This window comes from Suillus paluster, assembly GCF_016628075.1.
Source record: "Suillus paluster strain FC165 chromosome Unknown EDB91scaffold_20, whole genome shotgun sequence".
NCBI lineage: Eukaryota > Fungi > Basidiomycota > Agaricomycetes > Boletales > Suillaceae > Suillus > Suillus paluster.
The window spans coordinates 279,198-292,221 of record NW_024537580.1 but is presented as its reverse complement, the minus strand read 5'-3'; the positions used below and the strand labels follow the sequence as shown (position 1 = coordinate 292,221).

General features: G+C 51.8%; 2 protein-coding genes across 2 annotated transcripts; both read right to left on the bottom strand.

Annotated features, from left to right (window-relative positions):
- Window positions 1-29: 29 nt before the first annotated feature.
- Window positions 30-1,508, bottom strand: EDB91DRAFT_293804 (uncharacterized protein). The gene is made up of 2 exons (XM_041326743.1): window positions 1,211-1,508; window positions 30-1,148 (listed from the first exon to the last, which is right to left on the bottom strand). Exons 1-2 carry the CDS (start codon window positions 1,326-1,328, stop codon window positions 364-366), a joined length of 903 nt encoding a protein of 300 aa, XP_041178145.1. The 5' UTR covers window positions 1,329-1,508; the 3' UTR covers window positions 30-363.
- Window positions 1,509-8,688: 7,180 nt separating this feature from the next.
- EDB91DRAFT_1335997 (uncharacterized protein) lies at window positions 8,689-10,832 on the bottom strand (the record flags this gene model as incomplete). Its single annotated transcript, XM_041325519.1, has 9 exons — window positions 8,689-8,936; window positions 8,986-9,028; window positions 9,099-9,147; window positions 9,247-9,372; window positions 9,399-9,633; window positions 9,739-9,791; window positions 9,867-10,038; window positions 10,312-10,726; window positions 10,773-10,832. 9 exons carry the CDS (start codon window positions 10,830-10,832, stop codon window positions 8,806-8,808), a joined length of 1,284 nt encoding a protein of 427 aa, XP_041178144.1. The 3' UTR covers window positions 8,689-8,805.
- Between the last annotated feature and the right edge of the window lie 2,192 nt (window positions 10,833-13,024).

Here is a 13,024-nt window from a genome sequence, read left to right as displayed (position 1 = left end):
ATACCGCTTGGGGAAGGACGCAAGTACTGGTACTAACGAGATTGAATGGTTTGTGATACTACCTCCCAGTCCGTTGGGCAAGACACAGTTGACTTGAAGCTTCAATAATAACTATCATACTAATAGTTTCATTGTCGTACTAATAATTCCGATCAGAAATATTTCTGTGGTTCGCACAAAGATTCAATTCCAAATGCAGATGCGAGCGCAAATCATTAATAGACACGAGGCTCAACCAAATTAACATAGCGGCACTACAACAACACGAGGTAAACTATTTCGACACGGAGCGGACCCACAATGCGCTCAACGTGACGAAGTCTCTTCAGCGGAGGCCAGCTATGTAGCAGTATGGAAGGCGTTCTAATGCCTGTGGTGGGTGTTCCTGCGGGTCCTCGTGCCCATGGTTGCCGCGGGCGTGCCAGATGCGACGAGAAGCGGAACGGAGATGGGTAGGGATGGGATGGGCAACGATACTGGGAGAGAATGAATCTTGCTAGCAATGGCGCTTGTCACCGTAGAAGCAACCGCAAGGGGGGAAACGGAGCCTGTCACCATAGCAAGAGCAGGCTTGCCTGAGGCGCTGGTAGATGAGGCACGTACTGAGCCTGAAGAGTTGGCAGATGGAGTACCCGCGGAGCCTGAAGACGATGGTGCAGATGCTGGAGGTGTCTGGCGACGGTGATTGTGGTGCCCACGACCCGGGTGCACATCAGCCTGCTGATGAGCAGCCAATGCAGAGGCGGCGGCGGTTGACGCCTGAGAAGGGGAGGCTGACGCATTAGAAGGAGGGGATGACGCCTTAGAGGGGGAGGCAGTCTGAACAGTCAACGAGGAGGAGTAAGACGTGTCGCCGCCGACTACATCTACTGCGCCCCGTGGAAGGCCCGCCGTAAGGGTTGACAGGGGGATGGGCAAGTCAGCGGTCGGCGGGGTGATGGGAAGGCTAATAGGTAATGAGATGGGGAGGCTAATAGGTAATGAGATGGGAAGGCTAATAGGCAAGCTAGGGGGCAAGGCAGCGGCCGCATGGATAATGGTCTGTGCTTCTTGCGCTGATGCAACTGGTAGATTGAGTGAGCCAAGAATGGACTGCAGGATACCAAGCAGAGAAGAGAGGAGGTCGACGCCACGCCCATGCACCTCCGCTACATGCGTAGAAAAAAAAAGTTAGTGAAAATTCGTAGATGATGTGCAGGAGGGAGCTGACCATGACGCGGTGGGGCATTTGGATTGGAGACACTGACGGGTAAGCCATGGACGCTCCCGGAAAGCAGCAGAGCAAATGTGAATACGACAAAGGTGATAGAGAGGGATAGAAATCGCATTGTAAGGATATATAGAAAGGGTCGTGAATGTCGTTAAATGGAGTGTTAGAGTGAATATGTGATAGATAAAAAGCGGGAAGAGATGTGGGTGAGGATCCTAAAGGTAAGGACGGGTTTTTATACTTTTCAGAATGGCGGCTGACAGAGATATGCGCGGTGACGGTGAAACCTGTTGACGATGACGTCCATGTAGTGATTGCAAACCAAACTCCGGGCTAGAACCCGAATCGTGACCACAGGTGAGCTGTCGGCAGGCGTAGCATGTCTCAGACGAGAACCTGTGGTTGTTCTTCTGCGTTTGCCAACGCGTTGGATTGTGAATAGGTCTGTCGCAGCACGGCTGAGGCACCCGTCGACATCATGAGGAGGCACGAACGGGTGAAACATATGACCCGTGGGTCGTTATATAATTCCGTCCAAGACAAGTCCAAGACCTGCAAAGAGAGTTATTCACGGTCCTACAGAGTTTATGTTATTTTCTCCAAATGCTCTCAGTCTCCTCGAGCTTGCAGTATCAGTTATTTGGATAAAGAACTAAGTAGGATTGACCACATGGATGATGACAGGAAACGCCATCCTAGGCCTGCGAAGCAGAGCTGATCACGAGCAAATTGACGGTCCAGCACTGAATTACCTAAGCGTTGCCAAAAGCGGAGGAGTCGCGTCTGCGACGAGCTGTGGACGGAAAATTCTGGGGACGGTCGGCGTAGGTAGAGCGGTCGAAAATGTAGTTTCGCTGAGCTTCCGAAGCGTCTCCTGCGGTGCGATCGCGCAGCAGAGAGCTTGCACGACGTTTCGCCACCGTGCGGAGTCCTGGTAAGCGTTGCCGAGCGGGATTCGAAACGTGGTGATCCCACGCGCACAAAGCGTGCGGTTCTCCGCGAAATTCTGACAGCTGCAGCTTCGGGTCGAGAAATTGACGGTCCCAACTCCGCTCGGGTTCCCAATGCCAGCAGCCACAAATTCGCGGCAACCGTCCTGGCAGCATGCTCGCCTCGCCGGCACTTGCCATACATTCTCAGGCATTTTCTCGTGCTCATCCTGACCTCCGGGACACATTTTATTGAGTCTAGATACTTCATGAATATATCTTTTCGCCCATCTCAGGACTGTACATCCAGGACTGCAAACCCCACCAAAAGGACCGTCAATTTTTCAGACTATTGCAATTGAGGACTCAGAACTTCAGAAGTGCCAGCGGCCAAGTACTAGGTTGATCAAACCATGGTGCATGCATACATGATGCAAGATAAGTCTGAGCAGCCGCATCTCCTCATTTCCTTCGGCTTCTTGGAATTCCAATGGCCGGATGATTAGCGCCTAGCCAACGTGTTGGTCAGGCCTGTGGTCTGAATCAAGGGTATTCATCCGTTCAATCCCTTCTCACAAGTACTACTCAAGCCTTGCACCCCACTTCGCTCACACTAATACAAATACGATTTGACTCCTCGTAATGAGTGAAGAATATAGGTCAGAACCTCAAGAAGCCTCCAGATCCCGCGAAGCAACCGCTGGTAAAAGCTCAGTGCGTAGCCTCGTGTAATCATCTGGTCGGATGAGCCCTCATGAACATCTGCCTCTGATGCGTTCTTCATCCAGAGCAAACGCCGTGGCAGAGCCCGTCAGGCCCTGGAGAACGGCCTGGGGAAATTGTCGGACAGGATTTCTGTAGGTCGCCGTGAATGCTTTGCTGGAATAAGTTCTGATCCTGTGCAGAATACCTTCAACCGTTCCCGCAGCCGCCTCTCTGTTTCCCAGAACGTCGATCATGAAGGTCCTTCATCGGATCACAATGTCAGGGTGAGTGCTCAAACCATTGTTACAGTCTCTCGCTTATCTGAGGTACCTACCCTAAGGATCCGTTACTTCTGCATCCTTCTGACAACACCCATCCCACCACGTCTGAGAATCCCAGTGTCCGCATTGATCAAGTACCGTCCGCAGAACCTGCTTCGCAGGTACCTTCGTCCAACGATCTTGGACAATCAATTCCTGTGGTCGCACAGGTTCAGGCTACCGCTCCTGCCGTGCAGGAAGGTGCTGGTCCCAAATCGGTTGATGATGAACTTAGGGATGCCCGCGATGCTGCGGAAGGCATGAAACTACTCGGGGAACGTGCCACTTCTGCGGTGTCCACCGCCAACAATGCCCCAGCAGGTCTCGCTGCCGCAGACGATTTTCAGACAACATATCTCCAACCCCTCAGGATTTTCGACACTGTTATCGGGAAAATTGCGGATGTAAGAGCGATTTCTGATGATTAAAACGGAACTAATCCTGTTGCGCAGGTACATCCATATGCTAAGATGGCTCTTTGTGCGCTATCTTCTGCGTCCAAAGTACGTGTTTTCGCCCTGATTTTTATCTCCTACTCAACAGCTATCGATTATGTACAGATTATTCTCGCTCAAGCAGATCGCGACCAATCGGTACTTCGTCTTCTCACGAAACTAGATGAAGTGTACGGCTTCATGACTCAAGAGGACACTCTTGGGCAGATTTCATCCATGCACACTATCGTCGGACGGATCGCTCAGCAGACTCAGGAGTGCGCGCGTTTCATCAGGGATTACTCTGAGACAAAGAGCTATTGTGAGTAGTCGACCTATTGCACTTCGCACGTTGTGAATCTTATACCATTACCATAGGGAAGAGACTCGGGAAAAACATCGTCTCTGAAACGGATGATATGATTACTCGGTACAGCGCCGCTTTAGATGAGCTTATGCAACAATTTCGGGACCAAACCCTTCGGGACGTAGCCATCTTCGTTCAATGCACGGGTAAGAATTCGGACGTGCTTCCGACTCTGCATTCACTCACACGCCTTCAGGTGAAACAGTGGATCTCGGCGATATGGCTTACGCAAAGGGTGCAGGACTAGATACTAGGAAACAATGCCTACCAGGGACGCGCACGGAGATTCTCTCCCAGATTACGGAATGGATCAACAGCAGTGGAGATGCTGCCCAGCGTGTACTGTGGTTATCTGGCCCTGCAGGCACGGGCAAATCAGCCATCGCGCACACAATCGCTAATTGGTTCAATGAGACGGGAGGGCTCGGTTCATGTTTCTGCTTCGACCGGCACCTCGAAGCCGATGATCGTCACCAAAAAGTTTTTTCTACCATCGCTCGCGACCTCGCTGACCGTGATCCGGCGATGAAACGAGCATTGGCGGATGCAGTCAAAAATGCCACTTCACTCAAGAATACGACGGATATCATTCAGCAGTGGCGCAAGCTTCTCATGGAACCGCTCAAGAAGTTCTCTGGGTCGAGTGTGGGACCAGTCTTGATTGTGATTGAAGCACTGGACGAGAGCGGCAGAGTGGAGACGCGGCGCGACCTTCTCCACATACTTGCTGGTAAACTTGAGCAGCAGGGTCTTCCCCAAATCACCGAACTTCCATCCAACTTCCGGATTCTCGTCACCTCTCGCCCGCTCCGCGATATTGATGAGGAGTTTCATGGTGCCGAGCATATTCGACGGTTGTCCATGGACGACATTTCACCTGATACCGCGAAACGTGATATCCGCGCTTTTGTATCTAACGAGCTGAAAGGGCACTCGGTATTTGGGGACATAGAGTTTACAATCCTCGCTGCGAAAGCCGAGGGACTTTTCGAATGGGCGCGTCTAGCCTGCGAATATATCAAGAAAGTCCTTCCCACCGTAAACCCAATGTCTCGTTTCAATACCGTCGTCAACAGCGGTGCTGGGAAGCGGAAAAACTTGTTGTATAACATGTATCGGCTCATTTTGAGAGACATCATGAGCAGGGATCAATACGACGATGACCAGGAGTACGAAGAAGCATTAACAGGGTTTCATTCCGTGATGGGACAAATACTCAGCACGGCTGAGCCCCTCCCCTTCAATTCCCTCAATATCATGCGGGGCTTTTTTCCGGACGAAAGCAAGCACTACAACGTGGACATAGTACAACATATGGGGTCCCTCCTCAGCGGCACCACCACCAACTCATGCATCCCCATCCGGCCTCTTCATGCGTCCTTCCACGATTTCCTGACAGACAAATCAGCCAGCGGAGACTTTTTTGTCGAGGTGTCGAAGGTGCATCAACGCGACCTTGCATTTGCGTCACTTCGAGTGATGGAACATGACCTTCGTTTCAACATCTGTGATTTAACATCCTCATACCTCCCTAATTCCGAAGACACTGAGCTGCGAGAACGAATCGCAACATGCATTCCCCCACATCTATCCTATTCCTGTCGCTTTTGGGCTACGCACGTACGAGCAACGGACTTCGACGCGGAGCTCGCAATGGAAATAAGATCGTTCTTTGACAACGAGCGGCTACTGTTCTGGATCGAAGTCCTTGGCCTCCTCAAAGCCCTCAGCGGCGCGGTTGCTGCGCGTCCACTCATTGCCCAATGGCTAAATGTGAGCACATGGTTACTGGGCCGTGCCATGTAAAGTGCTGACGCACAACCACAGGGTCACTCTGGTTATAAAGATGTCTTGTCGAGTGCATTGGATTTGCAGAGATTTGTCCAAATGTTTGGCGGCATGATCTTGCACAGCACGCCGCATCTGTATGTTTCAGCGCTGCCATTCTCGCCCGTCAATTCCACCATAGCTACGAAATGTACCGCAAGATTTCCGAGCAGTCTTCGTCTGACATCTGGACGTGACTTGAACTGGACAGCTGTTCAAACTGTGATCAGAGGGCATACCGGTGGCGTGACTTCAGTGTCATTCTCGCCGGATGGGACTCGCATTGTGTCTGGTTCTTGGAACACCACTGTCTGGCTGTGGGATGCAGCAACAGGGCAGCCATTGGGTCAGCCCTTGCAGGGCCACACTTCTCCGGTTTTGTCAGTCTCGTTCTCACCGGATGGGACTCGCATTGTGTCTGGTTCTTCGGACACCACTGTCCGGCTGTGGGATGCAGCAACAGGGCAGCCATTGGGTCAGCCCTTGCAGGGCCACACTTCTCCGGTTGAGTCAGTCTCGTTCTCGCCGGATGGGACTCGCATTGTGTCTGGTTCTTCGGACACCACTGTCCGGCTGTGGGATGCAGCAACAGGGCAGCCATTGGGTCAGCCCTTGCAGGGCCACACTTCTCCGGTTTCGTCAGTCTCGTTCTCGCCGGATGGGACTCGCATTGTGTCTGGTTCTTCGGACACCACTGTCCGGCTGTGGGATGCAGCAACAGGGCAGCCATTGGGTCAGCCCTTGCAGGGCCACACTTCTCCGGTTTCGTCAGTCTCGTTCTCGCCGGATGGGACTCGCATTGTGTCTGGTTCTTCGGACACCACTGTCCGGCTGTGGGATGCAGCAACAGGGCAGCCATTGGGTCAGCCTTTGCAGGGCCACACTTCTCCGGTTTCGTCAGTCTCGTTCTCGCCGGATGGGACTCGCATTGTGTCTGGTTCTTGGGACACCACTGTCCGGCTGTGGGTTACAGCAACAGGGCTGCCATTGGGTCAGCCCTTGCAGGGCCACACTTCTTGGGTTTCGTCAGTCTCGTTCTCGCCGGATGGGACTCGCATTGTGTCTGGTTCAGAGGACACTACTGTCCGGCTGTGGGATGCAGCAACAGGGCAGCCATTGGGTCAGCCCTTGCAGGGCCACACTTCTCCGGTTGAGTCAGTCTCGTTCTCGCCGGATGGGACTCGCATTGTGTCTGGTTCTTCGGACACTACTGTCCGGCTGTGGGATGCAGCAACAGGGCAGCCATTGGGTCAGCCTTTGCAGGGCCACACTTCTCCGGTTTCGTCAGTCTCGTTCTCGCCGGATGGGACTCGCATTGTGTCTGGTTCTTGGGACACCACTGTCTGGCTGTGGGATGCAGCAACAGGGCAGCCATTGGGTCAGCCCTTGCAGAGCCACACTTCTCCGGTTGAGTCAGTCTCGTTCTCGCCGGATGGGACTCGCATTGTGTCTGGTTCTTCGGACACTACTGTCCGGCTGTGGGATGCAGCAACAGGGCAGCCATTGGGTCAGCCCTTGCAGGGCCACACTTCTACGGTTTGGTCAGTCTCGTTCTCGCCGGATGGGACTCGCATTGTGTCTGGTTCTTGGGACACCACTGTCCAGCTGTGGGATGCAGCAACAGGGCAGCCATTGGGTCAGCCTTTGCAGGGCCACACTTCTTCGGTTTGGTCAGTCTCGTTCTCGCCGGATGGGACTCGCATTGTGTCTGGTTCTTCGGACACCACTGTCCGGCTGTGGGATGCAGCAACAGGGCAGCCATTGGGTCAGCCCTTGCAGGGCCACACTTCTCCGGTTTCGTCAGTCTCGTTCTCGCCGGATGGGACTCGCATTGTGTCTGGTTCTTCGGACACCACTGTCCGGCTGTGGGATGCAGCAACAGGGCAGCCATTGGGTCAGCCCTTGCAGGGCCACACTTCTCCGGTTTTTTCAGTCTCGTTCTCGCCGGATGGGACTCGCATTGTGTCTGGTTCTTCGGACACCACTGTCCGGCTGTGGGATGCAGCAACAGGGCAGCCATTGGGTCAGCCCTTGCAGGGCCACACTTCTATGGTTTTGTCAGTCTCGTTCTCGCCGGATGGGACTCGCATTGTGTCTGGTTCTTTGGACACCACTGTGCGGCTGTGGGATGCAGCAACAGGGCAGCCATTGGGCGAGCCTTTGTGGGGGCACACTGATACAGTTTCATCAGTCTCATTTTCGCCAGATGGCACTCATGTTGTGTCTGGTTCACTTGATGGCACTCTCCGGGTCTGGTATCCAGAAAACCTACCTGTATTGCACCACTCATCACAGCCATGTGCTGGGGGGGATTCCTCTGCATTATCCCTAGATCAAAGTTGCATCATACCACCTACAGTTGACACTACCACCACATCAACCAGCGGTTGCAATCACTCAATTTGCTTCTCATCAAACTTGAACCATGCGCTACACACCCCTGCTGACCTACTTGACGGCACCTCGTATCATGAATCCCAGACAATCCCTTTCCTGCTGCGAGCTGATGGATGGACAGTAGGACCAAACCATCGGCTCCTCTTCTGGACGCCACCCACTTCGCGACCACATGTCGCCTATAATATTTCCGCTGCCTTGGTGATACCCAGAGGACATGCCTATGTCGAACTTGATTTGAGTCGCATGGCACATGGGAGGCACTGGTCGAATTGCCGAGATGCGTGAGTTCTTTAACCTTTGCCATCCATCACAGTCACTCAAATCAATACTTCTAGCAGCTGATGATAGTGTTACCGCAGCGGGATCGAATATACAGTTTGATTCTATATCCAGGATCTTAACATTAGTTACAGTGTATAATACCTCACTCGTCTCTGTCCTCGATCAAAGTCTTCTTACTTCACCCACCCACTGGCAGTAGTCTCATCACCCTCCATTTTTCGTTATTGTAGTGCTGGCTATCTCATATTTGGGTAATATGATACAATGAGTGAGTAAGTGATGCGCGAGCTCTAGCAAGATCCATCTGGCATCAACTACAACGGCCAATGAATCACCCCGCATCAGATTTCACCACACAACTCAAGGTCACCTCGCCCTCCCCATCCACCGCACACCGATATACCGCATCATCAATCTCCTGCTTCACCATTCGATGAGGTTTATCTGCGCGTTTGAATATATCTGCTTGTCCGTTAGCACAAGACTACTTGGGAAGAGGGGGGAAACGGACCCGAGGAATTGTTCGCCGACCCAGAGGCGGGGTGTGGCGTTACCTATGGGGTTGGGGTTAACGTCTCCATAGCATGCGTAGGTGCCGTATGTAAATACTGCGTTCCCACTTACGCGAGGAGTAATGCGTGGAGATGGTTCTCGCCTGTTGGTGTACTTAGGGCTGATTTGACGTGAGATCTGACGGGGAAAGGGTTGAGTGCGGTTTCGCATTTTTATGTATATGAACAAACGAAGAAAAGAAAAAAGAGAGGGAACTCACTTAGCTCCAACAATTTCCCCTCTCGCACCACCTACAGCCGCCTGCAGCATATTCCCAACCGCTTCTAGCGTCCCTCCCATCCCACAACACCGCTGGATCGCGAAACGAGTCAGCGCGTATGTCTCGCTGTCCACTCGTGTCTTCGTTCACACTAAGTTTTAAGGTCTTCTGCGCCCCCTTGAGTGTGGGCACGAATTTCAGTCCGTAACAATGCCTCCCCAGCACACGCAGCAGCCCCAGCATTGCGTTCATCATTCACTGCCCTAGCGGCACGATAATACGCTTGTCGGCTGTCTCCAAGTACATGTGTGAGGGGCGTGGAGAGTGATGCGGGTGCTGTAGGTGTGGGTGAGTGAGTTAGGGAGAGGAAGGTGGTTAGGCGGATTTCTATGGAGGTAATTTCGGAGCGTTGGGGTGGGATGAAAGATGAGAAGTGGCATTGGAATTGGAGGGAGACTTACGGCGACGAGTTCGCATAGGGGATCGGCTTACTGTGCGTTGTTTGATTTCGTCTGTCTGCGAGGGAAGCCCAGAGGGGTACTAAGCTGAATTGGTGTTAGCGTCGCTGCAGAGGTTGTGAATGACACGAAAAAAAGAAGGGAGGAAAGGGCAGTACTCACGTTAAATACCCTCTCTTGCCCCCGTTGACGATGCTAATTCCTGCTTCAGCCCAGAGCCTTCTCTTGGGATTTGTGCCAGCGGGGTCCCGTTTCGCAGTGGCACCGACAAGGAATGTGAGCGGGAGATGTATGAGTGGATTGTGTGGACAGTTAGGGGAGGTGGGAGAGGGATCTGGACGAGTAGGATTATTAGCATGGGGTTAGGACCTAAGACGAGAGAAAGCGTACAAGAACAATATAATCCTTGAAACTCTGAAGTGCTCCGCTATTGACAATGGCATAGAGTGCGACGAGTCTTTTCTTGCCGGAGAGAGTAAAAAAGGTGTTGGAGAGGAGAGTGTGAATAGTAATAGAAGCATGAGCAGGGTCTGATTGCGTGCTTTCCTCCTGTTTGGGTTCCGAATTCGAGTTGGAGCTGAGGTAATGTGCACTCGGGAATATTCACGGGAGAGAGCATTGAAATCGCGAGCTGTGATGGAGTTCCAACGCGGAATTGCGTCGTTGACTGATTTAGCGTCCCCAAGCCCACTCCGTTGGTGGTTTTGACATGCGAGGGTTATTAGAGTGTCTATGGCAGTGAGGGTTGCTTGGAGGGCGGGGGCACATATGGGAGGTGCAAGACTGAAATTAGCACCAGGAGGAGACGAGGGAGGCAGGGTAATCACATCCAGGTGATTAACGCTAAGTGTGTGACGTATATGGTACCTGACGCGATGATGCATCTGAGGATAGAACTGCGAATTTCGAGGAAGTGGGTGAGGAAGGGAAAGTGATACATAGTAAAGCAGTTTTTGAACCAGGAGAAGGCCCTTGCTGAGCACTTTCTCGACCTTGTGTATAACACTTCTTAGCATACCCGACTCGTAAAAAAAAAAAGATGTAATGCACCTCAGCATAAATACCTACAGTCCAGTCACCACCTCCCTCCTCCGAGTCAGCGCAAAAGCCATTTTCCATAACCCTCATTCCGACTTCGGCCAAACTCGTCCATGATCAACATCCCAGATCAAGGGCGAGCGCAGGCAGAGCTAAGCATTGTATTAATGCGCGCAGAGAGACCAAAAATAAAAGTCAATGTCCGGATGAGTTGAGTTGGGGGATGGGCCGGAAGCCCAGGAGCTTAGGGAGGCTTACTAGGGAGACTGTAAGTGAAGACGTTAGGTTAGGTTTGATGTGACGTGTATTATGTTACGTGAAATGTGACATGTCGCGCTTAGTAATGGAGCGATCAATGCCGAAGGTCTGCCTAGGGAAGACTAGCTAGAGTTTCTCCAGTTTCCGCGGGCCAGGCGGCGATGAACTCTCCGTTCTAATCACCGCTTACTATGACAGAATTGCCCATCTCGTGATACTGCCAACAAAGACCCTATCGCATTCTCCTTCAACTCTACACCTGTCCTCAAGTCCCAAAGTCCCTTGTTCCACGAGCCGTCACCATTCGTCGTCCATCGAGTAAAATTGCTAGAGCGCCTACGCCGTTTATGGTATGATCTTTACGAAGAAGTAATGTGCTTGGAAGGAGCTGCGGAGGTTGACGTTGATGGTGCTAAGCGCGGTCGAGGTGAACTTGGGCGGAGGGATTGCTAGTGTCTTCATTTACTTAAAGCTGTAGAAGTGCGTCTGCTGTGCGATATCAGCCTGTTTCACTGTATTAACTTGCCTCGCGTTTCCATAGTCGCCCAGGGCATAGGGGCTTGCCTTCATTAAGGCTGCAGTTGGCAAGAATACTCCCCGCGGCCGTTATTGTACCTGCGTGTCTTCTTCGACGGTATCACACGAATATTCTCTACACATCGATCTGACGTGGATCTCCACACCTTCCGAAATTCACCCCCTCGCATCCAATTGTGATTGTACAATTGGCACCTCGCAGCTCTCGAATCTGGCTCATAGTGCTGACGGCCTATCAGATTCAGTATCTTTCATGGGTTATTTTCTTACTGTCGTCATCGATAAGCTACTCCTTTGTGGATCGGTGAGTGTTGTTTTTTATGTGTCGTGTCTTATAGGTTCTTATCGTCTCCCAGGCTTAGCTGCACCCTCCAGAAGCAACATACGGAAGTCATGATCCTGTCTACTGACGTTCCAAAAGACACTCTCGCTCAGATAGAGGCGGTTCATAGCAAGATCGCGTCGATACCCACCTACCTTCGACAGAAGTGGAACTCGGGCCTGTCCCTGGTTCTATGGCTTCTTTTGCGGTTGTAATCGACTGAGTTACATATTGGGTACCAAGCCCTTTTTCCTTCAGAAGGTTGATACTGCCGTGTCTCGCCTGCACAGAAAGTATCGACCGTGAAGCTGGTGAGTGACAAGTGTGGTGTAGCTGCCTTATTCATTGCTCTGACCTCGACGTGCCAAGGTCAAAGATGGTCGCAAGGCGCTGTCGTTGTCTACCATATACCATAGCCTCTAGACGACACCCAGAATCATTATCAGCGACTATATTTGATGCAAACGCGTCTTCAAGACATCTCGAGAACAGGCTGTATCAGGGGCACTCAATTCCTCGAGTGACGAGTGTCAAAGGAGTCAATACCTATACATTCGACAATATCGAGTCAACTTCCACTGTGGTTAGTATCCTAGTTGAAGACTTGCAAATACTGCTGAGGAAAGCTGTGGACAGGCTGAGTCTAAATGTCTGATGATCAGATGAGGTCACGACGTCGACTTCGCCTACACGAAGAAAGGTTGCATTGTTGGCTGCTAGAGATACTGTTGTTGGAAGGTTCATCATTGGCAGGATGATTACTTTTGGAATGTTCGAATGTTGGGATAAACACATTACTGCCACGTACAGCAAGTCGAGTAAGTAACTGACGAGGACAACTTCATAGGATACACTGATACTGAAACCCACAATCCTCCCCCATCTACAGTGCAATATATTCCACCACATGACACTTCCCGAAGACATTACTGACTCCACAAGCGCTGATTTTTTCTTGATTCGACACCTCTGTCTTGAATGACGGGGGCTACATTCCACTATCGCTTGGAGGGGAGTGACGATACTTCTAGTCCTGTCCTAGTCTTCATCAACGACACATTCGTCAACCTTCACATTTGGGATCCAACCGTGAGTGTGCTAAAACAGTAATATCCAAGGTACCGCATCCTCCGCTACGGCAAGTCAACCATTGCATGCTGCTCCC